Source organism: Pleurodeles waltl, chromosome 10 (assembly GCF_031143425.1).
Source record: "Pleurodeles waltl isolate 20211129_DDA chromosome 10, aPleWal1.hap1.20221129, whole genome shotgun sequence".
Classification (NCBI taxonomy): Eukaryota; Metazoa; Chordata; class Amphibia; order Caudata; family Salamandridae; genus Pleurodeles; species Pleurodeles waltl.
This window is the reverse complement of record NC_090449.1, coordinates 238,057,791-238,080,101: the sequence shown is the minus strand read 5'-3', so window position 1 is coordinate 238,080,101 and position 22,311 is coordinate 238,057,791. Positions and strand designations below refer to the sequence as shown.

The following is a 22,311-nucleotide window of genomic DNA, read 5'->3' as shown; positions in this document are numbered from 1 at the left end:
CGGAATACCAGAGTAACAGCAGGGGTGTCCCTCTAATGGCTGATGTCTCCTTGTGACACAACGTTAAATTGAATTTGCCAGACAAGTCTTTAATTTCCCATTGGTCAGTATTTGGTGCACCACTATCTCTGTCCAATGGTTGAGTGGTCACCTCACTACAATTTTCACCTAAGACAGTTCTCATACAGTTCATTGTCTCCTGTGATTTACGTCTTCATCGGTTGAGAGGGCAGGTAGGAAAAGTTACACGCACAGCTTCAGTCAGTAGCTCAATTGTTTTTACCAGTTCAGGCGACCTTGTACCTGTTGTGAATTACACCTTTGCATTGAACAAGAATGTCTCCTTGAGCAAGTCGGGTCTCATGACAAAGAATTTACTACGGTTACACACATCTTTAACTTCTGGAAAAGTACAGCTTTATGTCCTTCAGGAAGAAAGCACACTGCACGTTAGAAAAACACATCTGATATGAGACCAGGCAGCTAGGCCCAGACTCTTGCTAACTAAGGCCTAATGATTTATTCAGCAAAACCTTAACATATAACTCTTAATGCTAAACAGAATCATACAGAAGTACATTAATAATTCATTATTAGTCAATTTCATCAACATCGTATGCATTGGTGGTCACTCCCCGTGGGCACATTTCAAACGCTTACATTAACTTTAGTCTGTCACATTTTCTATGCAGCTCCTTTACACATTAATTTGCAAGCGGTTCATGTTAATTTTTTTATTATAAAAGCTACACTCCAACACTCATAGTGTGGAATACAATCACAGCTACCCCTCCCAAGAGACATAACCGTCACTCCACTACCACATTTTGTCACTAATCTTACCACTAATCAAAATCTATTGTCCTCCCCTCCTCATAGGACAAAACTATAACCCTGCTATAAAGATCTGAGAGCACATTTTCTCCTCAGGTCAGGATTCAAAAACACTTCCACCAAGGTCAATGGGTTCTTTGGACCCAATGAAGAGTGTGGCTAGCCATATACAATCATTCTAATCTCAATCAATACAACAACAAATGTAAATACCATAAAAAATTGGAACATGGAAACAGAACTCAAATCTATAAAACGTTTCAAAGCTTTGTTAAAACCACAAAGTCACGTAAATAGAGCATAATACTAGATTATATAAGTAAATGAAAACCATAGGCTGTCCAAATATGCTAAACAAGTTTAATCTACTCAAAATCAATGCCATTAAACTTTCCAGAAGAATTATACACACAAGCAATCATATCATTTGTGCAACAGGAACTGATTTCCAATCACTAGATGGTAACATCAGTCAATATCCAAATTCACAGATCAATGCATCCAATTTTATGGGCAAGGTTCTCCCTACTGCTGTCACAAATTAGGACAAGCATCTGTGGGAATAGGCTAACACATGCATGAAAAAGCAAAAAGAAAAAGAAGACAAAAATAATTTGGAAGAATCTTCTATCTCAGGTTAGATTAAAGTAACTCAAATTCAAAATTGAAAAGGTGTCAGCATGCTAAACTTATTAAAATAAGGTGACGGGACAATTAACATTGCAATTGTTTATACCTCTCTCTGGATCAGATTACAAATTCAGATTTGTCAGCAGAACGCTTCAGATTCAGCAGATTTCGATCAGCAGCCTCATCAGGGGAAAGTGCAGAACATGAGCTGCATGTCAGGAACATGCATGGGATAAATTAACAATTTAATTCAAAGGGCAATTTGGCAATACAAGAAGGACTTGGCAGTATGAGAATCAAAGGGGGAACTCAACAGGGTGAGGATTAAATGGAGACAGAATGAAGACTGACTAAAATTACAAATGTCTCTGCGTAACTAAAAATGTCCTATGCAATTAGATTGGTCAAATGAGTAGAGCCATATTTCGTAAAAGAATAATATCCAATGAAAATTAGAATGCCTAATTAGGTTTTCAACATTTTCAGACTCTCTCAAGATAGGTGTGAAATCATCTGTCCCTCCCAAGTAACACTGGCAATAACTAGCAACTCTGTACATTAGTTGATAAATTCCAAAATCTTCCCGTGGCTCACAACAGTTCCAATGATTCACAGGGAATCAAAATGATTGAACAATTGGGTCTTTCTTAATGTTAAAATTTCCAGGTCTCGATGTACCAATTCAAAGGTCAGTGGGAAAAGGCTTACACATAATACAATTGAACTCTTTGCTAAACATGTGAGGCGACCTAATGGAAAAAAAACAGATTAAAGTGAAAGAAATGATTCAGCATTTCATTACTACTGCAAATGTAAAACTTCAGGGCTAGTAATGATAACACATAAAAAAATAATGAACTAATATAATCATGAATGAAACACTCCAAAAATCAAAACTTGTGAACTTATCCCATTAACAATATATCATAAAATATGTAAAGCATTTCAATATTAATTGCAATCTTTGTTAACAAATTACACTAAATATGATGGAGATGTGCATTTGTTTTTCTCCACATGTAATTTTAAACTAATAACTCATAAAAATCATCATGAACCATAAATATTTCTACTCATAATAATTATTCTATAACATTGTTATAAATCAGGTTAGCATTTTATTAAATACAGTTGGACACAGCGTCTGCCAAGGTAAGCACGATGTTCACCGGTGGTAGGCACAATGGCCACCATATAAGACAAAACGTGTACACTTTAAAATACATACAAGTGCATCTCAGTTAGGCCTTCCAATGCAAATATAAAGTCACCTAATGCTGACTTCTGTGCCACTAAAACATTACCAAAATGTTCACTCTAACAACCACACCGTATTGTGAAGGAAAATAGCACAAGTTAACAGTAGGGGCCATATATTGTTTTTTATAATGTTGTCCTGACTTTAACATGTTCAATGCAGTGCTGCACCTTTTATACTAGATGTCCAACCTTGCTCAGCTCCAGCTGATGCAGGAACTGACTTGGGCCATTGTAGAAGACAATGAGTCACCTTGACCTCATCAGGCATAGCTGCTACCTGTTGGAGCTGTGCTCAGCATCCAGCATACCACACACCTTGTTGTGTCCTTGCAACACCACTTTGAGTGGCATGTCTTTTGCTGTGATGAAAGGAGTAGTGTTAGTGCTCACAGATTGTCCACACCTTTATTGTTTCTCCTCTGCCACTTATCAAAGTTAGGCTACAAGGAGCTACAAGCTTAAAATGTGCTTCATCTCCATGGCAGCAACTAACTGTGAAGGCCAAATCATGTGTCTGTTGTAGCTTCTGTAGAAAAGTGGTACACTGTGCTTCTGCACTTTCTGGGTTTCTGCATGTGCCTAACTCCATGAAGGGCCTAGAGATGCGTTAATGTTCCATAGAAGATAGGCATATGAACACCAATTCTTCCCTTGCGATAGCGAAGGGTTTGCTACACCTCCCTGCTGCCACCAAAACACTTGGGCTTTTTTGTGCCCAGATAGCATATACAAAGTGTGTGCTCTCATCCAGGGGTGACTTTAGCGCAGGTGGCACCCTGTGCAAGTCTTTTTTGGCACCCCCACCCGATGGCCACCTCCTCTGATTCCCTTATCACCACCCAGCAAATGTTCACCTCATCTCTCCATAGCCCCTCTTTCACATACATTACTAATCTACTCAGCTATCCACATAAAATATAGTTCTGTTCTTTGCAGCAGGCATATTAGCCCTCTACACTACTTTATGGCAAGTCAAAGCTGCTGCTAAACAACACTTCCATCTCTCTCCCCAGTAGGAACATTAATCATAAGAGGTATATTGACATTTTGATTGCTTCCTGAAGGCTGGACGCACAATGGACTTTTCAGCAGGTGCTTTTAAATCACAAGTTTCTAAGTTATTGCAAAACACAGCGCGCCCCCCCCTGAGGTCATCACCCCACAATCCAGGTCAGCACCTTGTGCAGCCCCACCGCTCGCACTGCCCTAAAGCCGGCCCTGCTCTCACCACATAAATGGTGTACACTCTGAAAGACTAGGCCACAAAATGCATGTTAGCTCCACTACGTCACAGTATCTGTCACACAATGTCAATTGGTTTTCCGGCCATGAATTATACTAACAGCTTTGCCTGCCTCTAACATGCCTATCTCAGTGAAGTGCTTGATACCCAAGATTGTGCTCCAGTAACGGCAGTCAATGCAGTTTCTAGCTCATCACAAACATCGCAGCATAAAACATCACACCACTCCATGCATATTCTAGATATTTATGGCTTTGTGAACCACAATGATTTTAGTTCTGCTATGCTTTACCAAAGAAAGCCACACTTCCGAAACGATTTTTGAGAATTTTCCCCTAAACATGAGATTTTCCTTCTCTAATGTCTAGGGTCTTTCGCAGAGGTTTGCCTTGCCTTTGCCCCATAGTAAGACAATCTATTTGTTTTATTTTTTAAGGAAAGAAAAAACTGTGGTTACCCCAGAAAAAGTGTTATTTTCTACACTCCATTTGCATTAAACAACATTTGTGTTTGTGATATGCAGCATGCACAAAAATGTCTCTGCATAAATGCAACACCTCTTTGTGATAAAAAATGTACAGAAATTAAAAGGATGAGCTATTTCTTTTAAACAAAAGAGAAATAAAATAGTTTTCCCTGAAAGGTAACTAGGGTTTTAAACTGTTTTTTTCACTCCGCAGAGTCGTCATCTCTGACATATGTGGTTGATACAACTGGTTCTATGGCTGATGACCTCCAGCAACTCAAGCTAGTAAATGACTGGCTGCTAGACCGAGTCCTAGCACGATTTCCATGTGGAGTAAGGAAGTACACTATGGTGGAATTCAACGACCCAGGTATTTGCCAATAATTGTTATCTGTGTTTCATCATAAGCATATCAATGGAAGTTCAAAAAAAATAATAACATAAGTTTCCAAAGCCACAAGAGAATAGTGTGCAGGTTCATAAATATGGATAGTTGTAAGAAATAAAATTGTACTAAACCACAATGAAAAATTAACGTATTATACCGCCTAACAATTAAAAAATACTCTAAATATGCCATCTTAAACATTGCATGTGAATATGCAATCACTTATTCAATAATGTAACAACTTGATTGAGAAAATTAGTCACTTTGAGTTTCAATCTATGGAGATGTATCCCAGGTGGATATACTGAAAATCTGGCATGTATTGACCCATTCATGTTTCAAGATAATCACATAAGATTAATTTTCACAAATTATATCTAGATTAAAATTGTTTATGTATTTAGTGATTACCCAGGAATGCTAACATTATTCTATCTCTTCTACATCAGCGATTGATAGTCTGGATATAAACAACTTCATGATTCATTTCATTTTTTTGTCTCCTAGGGGTTGGGCCTAGTTATGCGACTGATTCCAAGACCCAGTTTTCAACATTTTTCAAAAACCTGACAGCCATCGGGGGAGGTGATTGTCCAGAACTAGCGCTGAGCGGAATAAAGCTAGCGCTAGAGACTTCACCGCCCCACTCTTTCATCCTGGTACTGACAGATGCTTCTGCAAAGGACTACAGTGACCCTGTATTATTAAATGACATATACTCTTTGATCAATTCTAAAAAAAGCCAGGTATGGGTGATTTTAATATACATAACAACATATTTGGATCCAACCTATTAAACCCATACATATAAATCAATAATTTGCTTCTGTTATCCTCTGGGTCTAGGTCTCCTTTTTGATCACTGGTCTTTGCGCGGGCCTGAATGATCCCCAGTTCCTGATTTACAGAAACATTTCATTAAAAAGTTTTGGCCTCGTTTTTCAAGTGAGCCTCGCAGACTTGGGAAAGGTATGTTCTAAATGTTTAATGATTTTAATAGAGAGCTTTAAGACTCAGGTATCTGTGCAATATATCCGAAGAACATAACATCTATCACCCACAGAGGAAGGGGAAAACATTTTGTAAAATAGTCACCATTCTTTTCTTATATCTATATATCCTGATGATTTGTCATTCTATGAGTTGTCTGTATGAACGTCCCCTAATACAAAAGGTGCATCCGTGGATATTGATTCACAAAATTCCAGGGGTAGCAGAAGTGTCATCGCATGCTCTTTGAGCTCTTCCGCAATTACATCACTTGACCTGGGGTACCAATGATTTGTTGGTAAGAGCAATCTTTTTTTTCTGACAACAACACAAGAAGTGACATCATTGACGTATAAAAAAAAAAAAGTGAAAATGTATAAAAGGAACTGAAAAAGTTCAGTTTATTGCTAACTAAAAACCCGGATCTTTTTACACTTTAGGATGGGTTAAACAATAAAATGCAATTAAGTTAGCTTCCCAGGCCACGGAGTATAGCCTTCATACGCATTAGTATCCAATTCAGCATTTCAGGCACACGTGCCCTTTTCTTCTCAGAAGCACAGGCACCACCTTAAAAAACAGACATTTCTGACGGATATCTGTAATATTCCATGAAAAGAGGTGGAGGCCCTCCTCCTTAGCGGCCATTAGATCCGGACCTGAGTTGGCCGTCTCTCCCTGGCTATTGTTGTTATCAGGTGTGAGGATACATGGTGGCAGGATATGGATGCAAGCTAATGAGGAATCCAGACAATCTGTGTCTGACATCCCAGATAAAGCTGCAAAACAAGGAGGTCCACAGGCTGATCTGCTGGTTTTGAGCCTCAGCTGGGATTGATAATTTAGGTGTCTAGGAGAATTATCAGAGTGAGTGGCAGATAGAAAAATCCCAAAGAAGGGCCATGCACTGTGTCCTCTTGATTTGCTAGACGGTCTAGGCAGTGCAGCAGAAAGCTCACCAGCTGTGGATTTTTTAAGTTGAGTGCAACACAGTCTCCCTTTGATGATTTGGGTAAATGACCTAGCCATCCGACTTTATGAACCATTAAAATGTTATCGACTAGGCCAACTGACCAGCCCGCATTTTTCTTACAGCAGTGGGCAACTTTTAATTTTAGGCCCAGCCTATCCTCATTAACACCTGTGCCTAATGGTGGGACCCCTACTAAAACAATGACATATGGGATACATTCAGGTGGTAGCTGTAGAAGATGTAAGCAGCCACTGCTCTTAGGTACATTCAGCTGATTATTTGGGAAGTGATAGGGTTGAGCGCTGCCCATAACGTGATCATGGATGGAACTGTTAAATGTTATTGAGGTGATTATGGAAAAACTTGAAATTGGGGGGTTAATGTGGGGTTGCCAATCAATGAAGGGACACTCATGACATTTAATGAGTGATGGTTCTGGGATTGAGACTGGAGGAGCTTATTTTGGGTCTCTAACAGGGCTTGGACTTTATCACCCAATGGTTTAATTTGATCAAGAACATGACGTTGGGTGTCTCTCACCAGGACCTCCATATTGATAAAGAAATGTTCTCAATTAGTTAGTAGCTCAACCTTAAAGTCGAATATTCCCATCCCGGGGCTGGATTTCCTGCTAAAGACTAGTACTTGTACTCATTCCTTTATAGCCTTAAATCTATGGAAACTGTTTTAGCAGAATATTCCACTTTGAAATAGGCATGTTTATAGTGTCTGGGAGCGTTTGTTTGCAAAACAGGAAGGAAGAATCTTGCTGGACTCAACGAATCAGGTCAACAAATAATTTGGTATTACACAAAGTCCCAAAACAAATATGCAACTCAACACAAAGCACAAACACATTTTCAATTAATGTGGGGGGATGTGGGGCGACAAAGAAGCCACTGGCTTCCAACAGTTAAAATTTACACTGCATCTACCATAAAGAAAGTTGTTCAGACAGAGGTATGCAATACATGATTTATTTCGTATATTGGAAGCACACCGGACCTTGGCACTTGAGCAACTATGAAGGATCAGGTGTTGTGGGTCGGGCATTGAACTGACTAGACTGTTTAAATTTGAGGGAGGTACTCATGTGACATTCAATGTTTGTCACAAACACAGGCTGTGCCCTCCAGAATGAGGAGAACAACATCTTAATCCTCTGCCGTGCATTGTGACATGCGGGAGTCTTCCAATCTGAAGCCACCATGCCAATAAGCAATTTGGGCGGGGGCCTGTCTCTCATACAGTACCCTCCAAAGTTTTGTACCTGCTTCTCTGGACCTGTACCGTCAAGTCTAATATGCCACCTGCATCCCAATCTTCTGCCACCAGTGTGTCTGTCCCTATCCTTGATGTGTCCTCCTGTGTCATGACCAGGAACTTGCAACCCCTGTCACTGGATCCTCGACTTAAGAACAAAGCTGTACCTTCACCACCATCCCAAAGTAAACAAAGTAAAACTTCCTCAAAATGGAGACTTACTTATCAATGGCCTTTTGAAAAGGGAACCCATTGCTCCTTATGGGTGATATCTCCTTTGGCAGCAGCAATAGTAAATGTTACATTCAAGTAGCGTGCAGATCCAGTAAAAAAGAGCATGCCACCCTCTGGCGTACCTTTGTAACCAAAAAACCCATTGACCCAAAAATGAATCCTCTGGCCCAACAATTTCCACATATTTCAATTTCCTACACAAGTTTCACAGGAAAAGGAGATTGATACATCATTCTGGACTGAACCCTGGCCCTTCACAGCATTACAACCCTAAACTACCCTATAGTTTTACAGGAAAATCTAATGTTTTTTTCTGGTATGACTACTCCCATCCAATGTAATCACCCCAGATAGTTCTGAATTTGTACAAATTGTGTTTAGACTTTTCAGTTCCTAGTCCGAGGAATAGCTGGTGTGGGCATAGTAACCCATCTCTCAGTAGAATATGAATGGAGTCCCTTATGCATATGACGTTACCTCAGCATAAGAGGAATGGGTTGCCAAGTGGATAGAAAATGCTCTATAACCCATGGAAATAGGTGGTGTACAACTCTGTCATCCCATCTCTAGGGGGCGCTGTAAACGGACTATCTGTAGCCTGGGACTCATCATGAACACTCACCCAGAGTCCCTTTCTGACTCCTGTTTGCTTCCCTTTTCGATATGGTATGCTATTGAAGACCTACATTTGCTTCCATGGACTTCAGGCTCCATAATGCACTGCCTGGTAGTCGGTAAGACCTCTAATCTGCTGTCCATCGCTTCCTATAGGAATAATTCTGTTGTTCCTTTGTATTGTATTCTCTTCTCCAGGACTTGTGAGAGACTGGAACTGCACACACCTGTGATTACTCTTGTGCAGCCCAGCCATGTGACTCTGCCCTGGGCTATACACACATATATATATATATATATATATATATATATATATATATATATATACATACATATGTATCTCTCTCTCAATATATATATATGTATGTATATACATATATATATATGTGTATATATATATATATATATATATATAAATTTATTGTTGGAAAATGGGTTATTGGTAAGGGCAGGTAAGTACCTGCACTTAGCAATAGGCCACTAACCTCCACTTAGGTCCAGTTAGGTCTCAGTAAATTAAACCCAGCTCAACCCTTGGTAGCTTGGCACCGAGCAACAAGGCTTAACTTAAGGGACAAAGTGTAAAGCATTAAAATATCACAAAACAGTAATTGAAGAAAACACAAGAAACAGTTTAAAAATCAAAAATGTATAAAAATAGATTATATTTTTATCTTTAAAATGACACAAAAACAAATAAAATCGGATAAGGGGAACCGGAGATATGAATTTTTAAAGAATCAATGCTTTCTAGCGCATAGAAGCAACTAGCGCTCAAAGAGTTAAAAAAGGTCACAGTGAAAAGGAATAAAGTCCAGAGTTCAGGCCACCCACGAGGTAACACTGTCACACTTACTTTCAGAAGTGTTTGATTCAGGAAAGTGGTCCACAGCACCAGCCAAGGGTTCAGAGGCTCTGGTGTGCCTCTTGGGGTCTGGGACGACAACTCCCACAATGCACCTCTTCAACTTATGGAGTTGCTCCAAACATCTCCAAACTTCTGGATCTTCTTCCAGAGGTCCTTTTTGTGTCCTTGAAGTGTCCACAACTTGATCCAAGGTTCCAGAAGCTCTGATTTGCTTCTTGGGGGTTGGGACTACAATTCCCAGTACGCACCTGGTCAGAATCCTCAAATGGCCACTGGACGCTGGTCAGCTGGGCTCTGCTTGCAGGACTTGATGCAGGGGACTCTGGGAAGCTCCTTTGTACCTGTAGAAACAGGGGGAGTCCCTTCTTGAAGCAGTGGAAGACAGGTAAAGTCCTTTTAGTGGGGAAGCCCAAGTGTGCAGCTGGTGCAGTCCTCCAGAGTGCAGTGTCCAGGTGCAGGTCAGGGGTCCAGAAGGGTAGTCCTTCTACTCTTGTAGTTCTTCCTTGTTGGAATCTGGTAGGGATCTGAGGTGTGGGTGCAGGTCCGCCAGTTTTATCCTTGCTCCTGGGTGAAAAACAGGGGGGTCCTGGTTCTCCAATCAGGGGCAGGGTCCTTCCCCCTGTGATGACCACTTCCTGGGAAGAGTGACAAAAATCAATCCCAGGGAGCAACATTCCTCAAAAATCCATCATGGCTGAAAGTGATTTTTGGAGGTTACATCTGGCTGAGCCCACCCACTGGTATGGCTAAAAATCCTAAACACACCTCTCTCCTGCTCTCTCCTGATCTAATCAAGGGGGCAGCTAATTGTCTGGGTTTGCAGGATGTGAGGGTGTTGCTGGGTTGCTCCAAATGTCCTTCTCTGCCTTTCAAGACCAGTTTGACAGCCCTCCCCCTTCCTGCTTCACCATCTGCTGAGGGGCGATCTCCTGCCCCAGGCACATCTCTTTGTGTGGAGCCAGGCCACTTCACACCTCATCAAGGCAGCCTGGCCAGACTGCCAGAGGCTGGCCAATCAGAGCACAGCAGCAAAAACACTGCAGGGCTGAAGTTGGCAACTTTTCAGGTAAAGTTTTAAACTCTACCTGAACAAGTTATATTAAATCCAACAACTGGAAGTTGTGGGATTTATTATAACAATTAATTTGATAACAAACGTCTGGTATCTGTTACTTAAGGGGACTTTAAAAATTAAAATAAAGTCTCCCCTTTCTAGCCTATGGAGGCCATTCACTACAATGAGGGGAAAACAAATTTGGCTGAGGCCTCACCAGGGCATATACAAATATTTTATTAGGTCCCTGCTTATAGTTACATTGCACACAGCCCTAGGGGCACATAGGGCACAACTTAGGGGTGACTTATATGTAAAAATAAGGTAGTTTAAGACTTTGGAACTACACTTAATTCCAAAGTCGAATTTGCATATAACTTTAATTTAAAAGCAGCCAGCAAGGCAGGCCTGCCTTTAAAATGACACTGGGCACCTCAGCAGTGCACCAATGGGGGCACTACCTATGTTGGGGTCCCTAAACCTCCATACCCTACCATATACTAGGGACTTACAGGTAGGTTGACAAGGCCAATTATAATTAGCTTAATTTGCATACTGATTTTACACAGAGCACAGGCCCTGGGACTGGTTAGCAGTACCCAGGGCACCATCAGAGTCAGGAAAACACCAGGAAAAAGTGGAAAATTGGGGCAAAAAGTTAGGGGACCTCTGCAATCAGCCCTGTTCTCTCACAATATATACATATATCTCCTTGAATCATGTAATCTTGATAGGAGAATAGTTGAAATAGACAATTAATTTTCAGTACACTTATGAAACATAAACTTGTCAAGCAGCCTTATTACATAACATCAAACTCTTGAATTGCCTATGTTTCTTTGTCATTGTCACCAGTACAGGGAGGGAGGAGTGTGTAATCATAGTGATTTCGGGAGCCAGAGAATGATTTGGCTATGTCTTGAACCTTGTGCATCAATAGGTGCCACAAGGCCACCATCTTATGACACCTCACTTTGTGTTTTGCTGCCTTTTGCAAATTTGCCGTATTTGCTTTCTGGCCTTTGGAGAGATCAATGGCATATGCATTCAATATATTGTCTCTGTCACATTTGAGAAACCTGTGAAGACATATATTTTGGGGCTTATTTATGGGGAATTGTCAAGGTTCCAGGTGGTTCTGTCAAGACTCTGGGCAGAGCACCCCTTGAGGTCACAGACTATCTCCTTATGGAGGTAGTGTATCGAAGCAGAAGAGCAGCTAAAGACATTCACTGGCAATGAACAGCTATAGTAAGGCACAGAAACAGGATAGTGAAGCAGAGAAACCTTAATGTGAACAAACAGGATACAAATCAGTAATGGACAACCACACTGGGGTTACCACTAAGGTTGTACACTGATAAGGCTCAGAACTTCCCACAGCAACAGGGAATGTCAATGCCTCTTTGCAGATTACTCTTACAGATAGTGACCTCGCAAGCCCAATAGAAAGGAGGCAGCAGAAGTGATTCTGTCTCTGGACCCTCAGGGCACAAACAATGATGGTACTTACATACACGGGGTAAGCCCTTGTGGGTCCAGCCGGAGACACAGTGCCAATTCCTGGAAAACAGCAATGGCACACTGTCACAGTTAGGCACTTAAGACTACATACAACATTAGAAAATGATGGGGTAGGAATTGCCTCCTGGAAACCAGGAGCCAACCCCAGTACAAAGGAAAACACTTATACACAGGTGAGGACTGATAGTACACTTACCAGACACAAAAACCCAAAAGGAAATGACAGAGAAAAGGCTAGAAAGGAGCCTCAGAACTGAAGCTCATAATATACACAGTGATACCAGGAAACTGTAACAAGCAAGACACCAACTACAAGAGAACTAGGGGCTGCAGGAATCACAGAGAAAGAGGACAGAAACTAGGGGGCAAGACTGAGACACAGAAGAAAGGTTACAGGCGCTAAGGAAGAAGCAAAGGAATAAGTAAAAGGAAAGTAATACCAGGAACAGAATGAATAAACAAGAAAGCTAAGCAGGATCCGGACTGGAAAACAGGGAACAGGCTCAGGCTGAAGCAATGCAGGAACAGAAGTGGGAAACAGGGAGTAGACTCTGGCTGAAGCAAGCAGGAACAGGTCTGAGAAACAGTGAGTGGACTCTGGCTGAAACAAGCAGGAACAAGGCTGAGAAACAGGGAGCAGGCTCTGGCTGAAGCAAGCAGGAACAGGGCTGAGAAATAGAGAGCAGGCTCTGGCTAAAGCAAGCAGGAACAGGACTGGAATATAAGCCAACAAGAGGTTGGTACACAAAGTAAACAGCTCCAATGCACAACAGGGAGCTTCAGGAAATGGCAGCTTGTAAGCGGTTCCAGGCAGCTGCAAGCCCAGGGCAGAGCCACATGGCTGGGCTGCACAAGAGAGGTTACAGGTGTGTGCAGTTCCAGTTTCTCACAAGTCCTGGAGGAGAGAATCCAATACAAAGGAACAGCTGGACTTTTCCCATAGGAAGCAATGGACAGTGGATAATAGGTCTTACTTACTACCAGCCAGTGCATTATGGGACCTGAAGTCTATGAAAGCAAATGTAGTTCTTCAATAGCATACCATATCGACATGGGAAGCAAGCAGGGGTCAGAAAGGGACTCTGGGTGAGTGTTAATGGTGATTCCCAAGCTGTAGATACTCGGTTTACAGCGCCCCCCAGAGAAGGGATGACAGTCATAACAGGAATTAGTGTAGGGCAGCGCCGCAAGTCTTATTGCTACTCTACCCTATGCCAATGTGAAAGGACAGGAATGCACTGTATTTATGCAATACAGTACATTCCTGTCCTTTCCCTCTACACTGGGGCTCAATTGGCGGCCTAGCACCAACTCTGGCACCCTTGCACCATGGTGCGAGGGTGCCTACGTTGCATACAGGATTTTTTTTGTGCCGGAAGGGACAACTTCCTGCACAAAAACAATCCCAAGAAACCCACTGCAACGCCCATTGAACACCTCCCTGGTGCAGAGTAAGGCAACACAACGACTTGCTCTGCTGTGTCTTACTCCATATCTATGAGGCCCTTCAAAGCCATGCAAAGTGGCTTTGCGTGGCCTCATAGATATGGCTGAAAAGTTTGTACCCAGAGCGATCGAAAAAAAATTACACTCCGGGGCACAAGATAAATAACCCACTTTATTTTTAGCACATTGTTTGCGTTAGAAATTGTATCTCTGGTTGGCAGTCAGTTTGCACTCTGTCCAAGCAGGGACCCTCACTCTAGTCAGGGTAAGGGAGATACACATCTCAGATCATTCCTGCACATCCCATTGGTAGCTTGGCACAAGCAGTCAGGCTTATCTCAGAGGCAATGTGTAAAGTATTTCTACCAACACACACAGTAACACAGTGAAAAACACCACAAAAGGACTCCATACCAGTTTGGGAAAATAGCCAATACTTATCTAAATCAAACAAGAGAGACACTACAAAAATCCAACATACACAAGCAAAGATATGAATGTTTAAAGTGAAATGAGTCTTAATCCATAGAAATCAATGGATGCGTTGTTATAGCACAAACTACCTGGTATGCATCAAAAATACAGCCACATGGGTGAGTGTGTGTCGGAAAAGCAAGTGATGCGTTGATTCCTTACTCGCAAGTGAGTCTGTGCGTTGATTATTTCTCCGCCGGTCAAGCAATGCGTTGATTCTTTTCTCGCAGGGAAGATTTGCAACGATTTCTGGACAAGCTGCCTCAGGTCTGCGCAGTGATGTTGCAGGTTTTGACGCCCAGGTACCATGCATGGAAAATCCAGACCGGGACAGTGATGAATCCGCACTGAGCTGGCGATGTGTCAATTTTATCGGTGATGCGTCGATTTTTCAGCCGGTCTGCTCCGGTGTGTGGATTTTCACCTTGGGTTCACCAGCTTCTCCTTTCAAGGACCCAGGGACTGGATGTAGAACACCTTGACAGGGTAGGAGTAAAAGCAAGAGGTCACAGGCACAGGCATATGATGTCTTTGAGTGCCCCGAGACTTCAGAACAGGGGGCAAGCTTAGTCCAAGCCCTTGGAGGATCTTCACAAGCAGCATACAAAGCAAAGTCCAGTCTTTGTCCTCCTTAAGGCAGAAGCAGCAACTGCAGGCTAACCCAGCAAAGCACACACAACAAAAGGGCAGTACTCCTCATCCAGCTCTTCAGTTCTTCTCCTTGGCAGAGGTTTCTCTTTATCCAGAAGTATTCTAAACGTCCGGAGTTTGGGGTCCACTACTTATACTCATGTCTGCCTTTGAAATAGACAAACATCAAAGGAAAGTCTCTGTTGTTCACAAGATCCTGCCGTGCCCAGGCCTGGCTCCAGACACACACCAGGGGGTTGAAGACTGCATTGTGTGAGGACAGCCCTTTCAGGTGTAAGAGTCCGCTCCTCCCTCCCCACTCTAGCCCAGGAGACTCATCAGGTTTTGCAGGACACTCCTCAGCTCCCTTTGGGTCACTGTCTATAGGGAATTCACAACATCCCAACTGTCAGTCTGACCCAGACGTGGATTTCACAGGAAGGCAGAGGCACAGAATGATTAAGCAAGAAAGTACCCACTTTCTAAAAGTGGCGTTTTCACACAGACAATCTAAAAACCAACTCTACCAAAAGATGTATTTTTAAATTGTAAGTTCAGAGACCACAAACTCCACATTTCTGTCTGCTCCCAATGGGAATCTGCACTTAAAAGATATTTAAAGGCAGTCCCTAGGTTCACCTATGGGAGGGATAGGCCTTGCAGTATTGACAACCAAACTTGGCAGTATTTCACTTACAGGACATGTAAAACATACCAGTACAGGTCCTACCTTTTAAAATACATTCCACCCTGCCCATGGGGCTACCTAGGGCCTACCTTAGGAGTGTCTTACATGTAGCAAAAGGAAGGTTAGGGCCAATTGGCAGTGCAAAACTGTACACACACACACACTGCAGTGGCAGGTTTGACACATGTTTACAGGGCTACTCGTGTGGATGGCCTCAGTGCTGCAGACCTCCTAGCAGCATTTGATTTACAAGCCCTGAACACCTCTAGTGCCCTTTACTAGGCACTTACTGGTAAATCAAATATGCCAATCAGGGATAACCAATCATAATCACAATATACAGAGGAAGCTCTTCCACTTTAGCACTACTCAGTAGTGCCTAGAGTATCAAACACCAGCAAAAACAAAGTCCAGCACACAGTCAAAAACACAGGATGGAGAGGCAAAAAGAAAGGGGAAACCACACCAAGGATCCCAAGTCTAACAGCCTGTCTGCAGTTACATTGGGAATGTGATATGTTGGTTAAAATCATCCAGCAGAAGCGTTTGCCAAGTAGTCCTAGCACTGACTAAAAGTGAGGGCCAGATGTAGGAAGATTCCAATTTGCAACTTGCAAATTGAGAGTCAGAGCGTCTCGGAATTTGCGAGTCAAAAATTGGAATGTAGGATGGTGTCCCTGACACCATCTGCGACTCGCAAGGGGGTCGCAATATATTAATGAGGTAGGTCGCAATTTGCGACCCCCTTGCGAGTGGCGGCATTCACAGGGATGGTGGCCTGCTGCGGACAGCAGATCACCATGTCTGTGACTGCTTTTAAATAAAGCAGTTTTTTTTTTGTAATGCAGCCCGTTTTCCTTAAAGGAAAACGAGATGCATTACAAAACTAAAAAATGAAATGTTTTTGTTTCATTTTTTCAGAGCAGGCAGTGATCAAAAGGACCACTGACTGCTCTGAATTTTTTTTTTACAGTTCCATTCACAGAGGGGAAGGGGTCCCATGGAAACCCCTTCCCTTTTGCGAATGGGTTACCACCCATTTCAAATGGGTGCAAACTGCGATCGCGGTTCGCGGTCACAAAGCAATCTGGCTTTGCACTGCGGCTCGCAATTAGGAATGGGACTCTCCTTCCTAATTGCGACTCGCAAAACGGGTTTTGTGTATTGCATAGTGCAGTTTGCACGTCGCAAACAGCGAAGATCGCTGTTTGCGACATGCAAACTGTTACCTACATCTGGCCCTAAATGACCTAAAATCGCATAAAGTAAAACCACATGCATTGTATCTACTTGTGATACCATACATTTTACTGGATATATTTTTCTTAGAAAATATTAATGGGAAAGTCGCCTGTGGTGGATCGAGACTCTTAGACAGTGGGGCTATTCACTTCATTACTTCACTCTGACTTTTTATTATGAGGGCTTTAGAGTCTGCTTTAGATTCTGCACTGTTGTCCAGTAATTGTTATATGAAATAGATCATACATTCCCATATTGTTCTCATCATTGTAGCATTCTGCTTGGGATAGGATCATTTTTCGTGGACAAAACTTAGTTCGTTTTTTTGCGTTATTTGTTATGGTGAAATTGTGCCAAAATATGTTTTGTTAAATTATGTGGTTATAAGTAACTGAGAAGTGTATTTTCCAATAGGTTGCCGATATAGGCATTCCTGTTTTTATTCGCCAATGGGGAGCCGATCTGCATAACCTCAGGAACAAAATGGCCTGAGCATGAGCTAAATGATAACTTACAAAACTGAAAGTGAAGATTGTGCATCTCTTACTGAATTCATGCATGTAATCACTGCTCATCAGCAAGACAGCTTAAATTAAGTGTAATCAGTGGATGTGCATCGAAAAACGTCTTTTGGGTATATCACTTTTTTCTCAACGGTATGGCGAAGAAGAAAACCGGTTGCAAGGAAACCTATCAGGCCGCTGTAGTTACCTCAAAGACCAGTTGTAACTAAGGGCCAGATGTATCAACTGATTTTGCACTCTCAAACAGCTAAATCGGCCGTTTGCGAGTGCAAAATCGTGGTCTGCAATGCATCAAATACATTCGCAGACCAAAAAATTAAAATCGCAAAAATTGCGATTTTCTGCGTTGCGACCTGGATTTTGCGAATCGCATTTTGCGATTCGCAAAATCCAGGTCGCAAAGCAATTCTGCAAAAAATCGCAAATTGCGATTTTTCACAGAATGGTATTTTGCACTTGCAAAATACCATGACCTGCAACCAGGTGGTAACCTGGTGCAAAATTTAAAAATGCAGTAAAACTGCATTTTTAAATTAAATATTTAAAGCACACATGCCCTTTTGGCATGTGTGTACTTTACATGTGCAAAAAAAAATAATTGGGGTGCAGGAGAGGGGGCATTAGGCCTCCAGCACCCTGGCCCTTTGGATTTCCCAAATTGCGATTTTCTGTTTCAGAAATCGTAATTTAGGAAATGCAAAAAATTTGCAGCTCTGGGCCATTAGGCCCATAGCTGCGAATGGGGCCAGTATCGCAATTTGCGATTCGGTAATTGCATTTGCGATTTTTAAGAAATCGCAATTACCGACTCGCAAATGTGATACATGGCCCTTTGCGAGTCGGTAATTGCGATTTCTTCAAAATCGCAATTACCGAATCTCAATGGGCCAGATTCATACATCTGGCCCTTAAGCAATAGTTTACCATTCTAGGGCACGGCAGGACTACAGGGAGATGTCTCGGGACAGGGAAAAAAATAGTAAGATGTTCAAAATCAGGTAAAATAACTATATCAATAAAACAAGACAAAGTGGCCACAAAGTGACCAGATTGATTTTATTCACATCCAAACACGAGCGTGCCACTTGAGAGTTTGCTAGTGAAGCACTACTTTCGTTTTCTCGTATTACGGCTGTAGGGCGTCACCTAGTGACATGGGCCTCCAGCCACAGACGTTTTTGTGGTCAAAAAGATAAATATTGAGGTCATTCATTGCCCTCGTCAGCTGATTTTAAGGTTATTTTGCTGATTGTGAAATCGCGAAATGCTGCAGGGTCTGTTTAATGCCCTCAACAATATTAGTGTATTCCTTGGATTTCAATGTGGCCTTTGCCACCCCCTGGATTTTTCTATCCCCCTCAGTGCTTAATTTGTGAATAAAGAGATGCTGGTGCCCAAAGCCCTCCTCAGACACGCTGCTGCTGCAATTAAATGTGTGAAAGTGGAATACTCAGGCAGCGTAATCCTGAGCCATCCTCAGGCCTCTTCGATCCATATAAAGCTACTCCCTGCACCTTCAGCTCACTCTTGCAGCTTTCTACTTTCTCTCTTTGTGACGCTTTTTCGTTTTTCCCTTCATCCGTCTTTCCCATACGTGTCTTTTGCTTGCAGCAAATGTTTGAGGCAGAAGAATAAGCCCCGGCCCTCAAAAAGAAGTGCCGGTGCTCAGCACCGGAAACAATAAGCACAAATTAAGACTGACCCCTGCTTCTGTTTCGAGTGTGGCGGTTTAAACTCGTTTGGGCTGATAATTATCAGGGCTTGCGGCGATGATATCGACATGTGACTCATATGGGACACGGGGATTATTTATCTCATCTGTGATATCTGAGAGAGTTTTATGACACGTTATGGTTGGATCCCTTAACTCAGCATCATTCTCCCCAGCTGGTGGCTTAATAGGAGTAGAAGGAGTCGGGACTGTGGGTTGTTTTTTGGGATCTTTAATTAGACTTTGCACAGTACATATACAGCATGTATGTGGTCGTCGGCTAGATTCAACTCAGAAGGGTTGACCTCGATCGTCTCCCTCCATTCTGAGACTGAGTAGGTTTGTTTTTCCCTATTGCTGAGTGCGCTGGATAAAGGGGAGTTGTCTAGAGAATATGGAGGTAAGTATCAGTGCACCTCATTCACTCTTATTTCTGATGGTCACACTAACCCTGGGCCACGAGCAGCCCAGTCTTGTCTGGCCGTGGATGGGTGAAGATTGGCCTGGTCTCTGGCCGGGCATGTCCCCGGGCTAACCTCGCACAGTGGGAAGCAGCAGCTAATTAAGCAGCAATCACTGGTGTTGACAGCCCCTCCCTGCCTCCTGGAATGCTGGGCCTTGGAGTACCGAACCCCTGGTGCCTTCAGTGTGCGTCCCGCTCCACGGAGAGCAGCAGAAAATTAAATAGCAGTCGTCAGCGGTGGCCGCTCTTCCCCACCTCCTAGTATGCTGGGCCTTGGAGACCTGGGCTCCTCCTGTCCTCAGTTTGGGAGTCAATGCTCCACTTAAACTCACAGATTTACAATCTGCCCAGAAATGCCAGATGCCAGCTTAGGCTGCTGAGACACATTAGGCTTTGCACAAAATTGTTTGCCAAATTTACTTTTATTTCTCATATTGACTATGGAATTGCCCTAAACAGGGGATTTCCGAAAGCTCACCAGACATCTCTTAAAAGAATTAAGAATTTCACGAGTGAGATACAAACTCTAGCACTTAAATTATGATAGGTAGTTTTCAGAAATAATTAGTAACAATGATGTACAATGGGGTGCAGTGGCTGCAAAATACTCACCATTTATTACACATGTACTGTGAATACCAACATTTTTTTTTATACATATATTTTTTGTATCCAACTTGATGTTAGGTGTAAATAGTGGTAGAGACTAAAGTATTGTTGTACCATTCATCTTTATGTGGACCTCAATTGAGTTCCAAATCATAAATAAAAATACATTGTAAATTGCAACCCAATTGCAAGAATGGGCTTCAAAGTGTCCAAGACCTCTGAATTTTTAGGCTCAGCATTGCTTCACGAAAGTACTGAATAAAGGAATACGTTTTACAGTTTCTTGAGTACAGTTTCACTTCCAGGGTTGTGTTTGTGGAACCTGAGCTTGGGGAACCCCTTTATATTTATTTATCTATAAGTGTTGCGTGCTGTCGGGACAAACCACACACACACACACACCCACCTCTCCTATTTTCCAATGTGTTAGTGTAGGGATCTGTTTCGCTGTACGGTCAGCATCTCTACTTCGCAATGCAACACTGATGAGTCCAAACCTCTTCTAAAGAGAATCCTCAAATACATATTACATTTTTTAATCAGCTGAATAATAACTGTCTTTTCTGAACAATTTAAACTGTAATGTGTTTTGATTAACCCACACAGATTTTCCTCACCATCACAATCATATATGTTAAAAAAAAACTAAAAAATGCACATCCTCGGAAAGTTCGGCAACATCTGTATATATTGTTTTGAGTACCTTATTATAACATCCAGCCGTGTCTATTCCTTAGAAACGCATTTTGAAATAAGCATCTTTTGCCTGAAAAGTCCAATAAATACTTACATACTCTTCTCAGTGCAGTTTCATACTACTGTTTCTTCATGTGCCCAGTACAAGTTTTTCCAAACTATGTTTGAATTATCTTTGCTCTACTTTTTTTTTTTTTTTATTCAAAACTTAACCAGTAGTAGAACAAGAAAAATGTGCCAGGTGCAGATTTCCATAAGGATTGCTGGGTATGGTATGTGACATATTCCATGAGCTCCCTTCCCCCCAATGGATAAATGCAAATAGTGATAACTATGCACTGGAGAATTGGATCCTGATGTGCTAATGCACAGTTATGAGTTTCGTTTTTTTATCCGGAAAGAAAACTTTCTCCCCATACAGAAATCCACCCCCTACAACCTCCCCCAAGCACAGAGCTGATGTGTTTCCTTTCAAACACAGAAGGGGATTTACTTCAGCCCTTTGCTGCAGTAAATCCAGTACCACCAAGTATGCAATAACCAAAATTGAGGACACATTTAAGAAAATAATGCCCTAATATATTTACAATTTTCTATTGGATTGTGATTTCTTCACAAAAAAAATCAATTATGACGCTTCGACCACCACCTCATGGAAGTTTCAATCAGCGCATCGCGTTTTACTCCAAGAACTTTTTGACATCCATATGTTGAGATATATATATATATATATATATATATATATATATATATATGTATTCATAAATACACTCAAAGTTAGACCTGAACTATACACAATAATCCTGTAGAACAAACCCTGCCTTTTTCTTGTCTCGCTACAGTTTAAAAACTACCATTTGTACATGCATTGTTTCAACATCGAATCCATCGGTAGGTAACCTATTAATGAGCAAGCCTATCTAGTGAAGAACAATCTCTCCAAAAAATGTTGTGCCTTGATCTCAGTTCGTTCAAATGACATTTTTTTATCAAAAGGCTTCTCCATATGAATACAATTGACGCAGCTGGGCCTAAGTCATTTTCGGATTCCTCAGATCCACGGAAATACAAGGGAACTGTCTGTGTAAATCAAACAAAATCAATATTACAAGTGACATCTAAAGTCGTTTTGCTAACTTTTTAAAGTGCACCAACTGAGACTAACCCTGGTGAGGAAACAAAAAGCTATCTCAGTCTTCTGTTTTACATAGTGCCTCATGTGCAGCTAACGTCACAACCAATACTAAACCTAAGCAGGTGTGGGGGTGTTGGGGTAGTATTTTTTAGGGCTGAGGGTGTGTGGGGGGTTGAGGTAATGTAGTTTTTCGGGCAGGGGTGGGGGGACAGGACAGTTTTGTTTAGGGCTTAGGATGGGGGGGGCCATGGTAGTTTACTTATTAGGGGGAAGGTTTTAGGGCTCAGGGAGGGTGAGGGTGTTGGGGTAGATACGTTTTTAGGGGCAGGAGTGGGTGGTCGGGTAGTTTTT

General features: G+C 42.0%; 1 protein-coding gene across 1 annotated transcript in view; it reads left to right on the top strand.

The window, feature by feature from the left end:
* Positions 1-22,311, top strand: part of UMOD (uromodulin) — a 188,132-nt gene that overhangs the window by 55,407 nt on the left and 110,414 nt on the right. Inside the window, exons 4-6 of the mRNA XM_069210268.1 lie at positions 4,648-4,803; positions 5,329-5,567; positions 5,668-5,790. Coding sequence (XP_069066369.1) covers positions 4,648-4,803; positions 5,329-5,567; positions 5,668-5,790 — 518 coding nt within the window. The remainder of the gene's footprint in view (positions 1-4,647; positions 4,804-5,328; positions 5,568-5,667; positions 5,791-22,311) is intronic.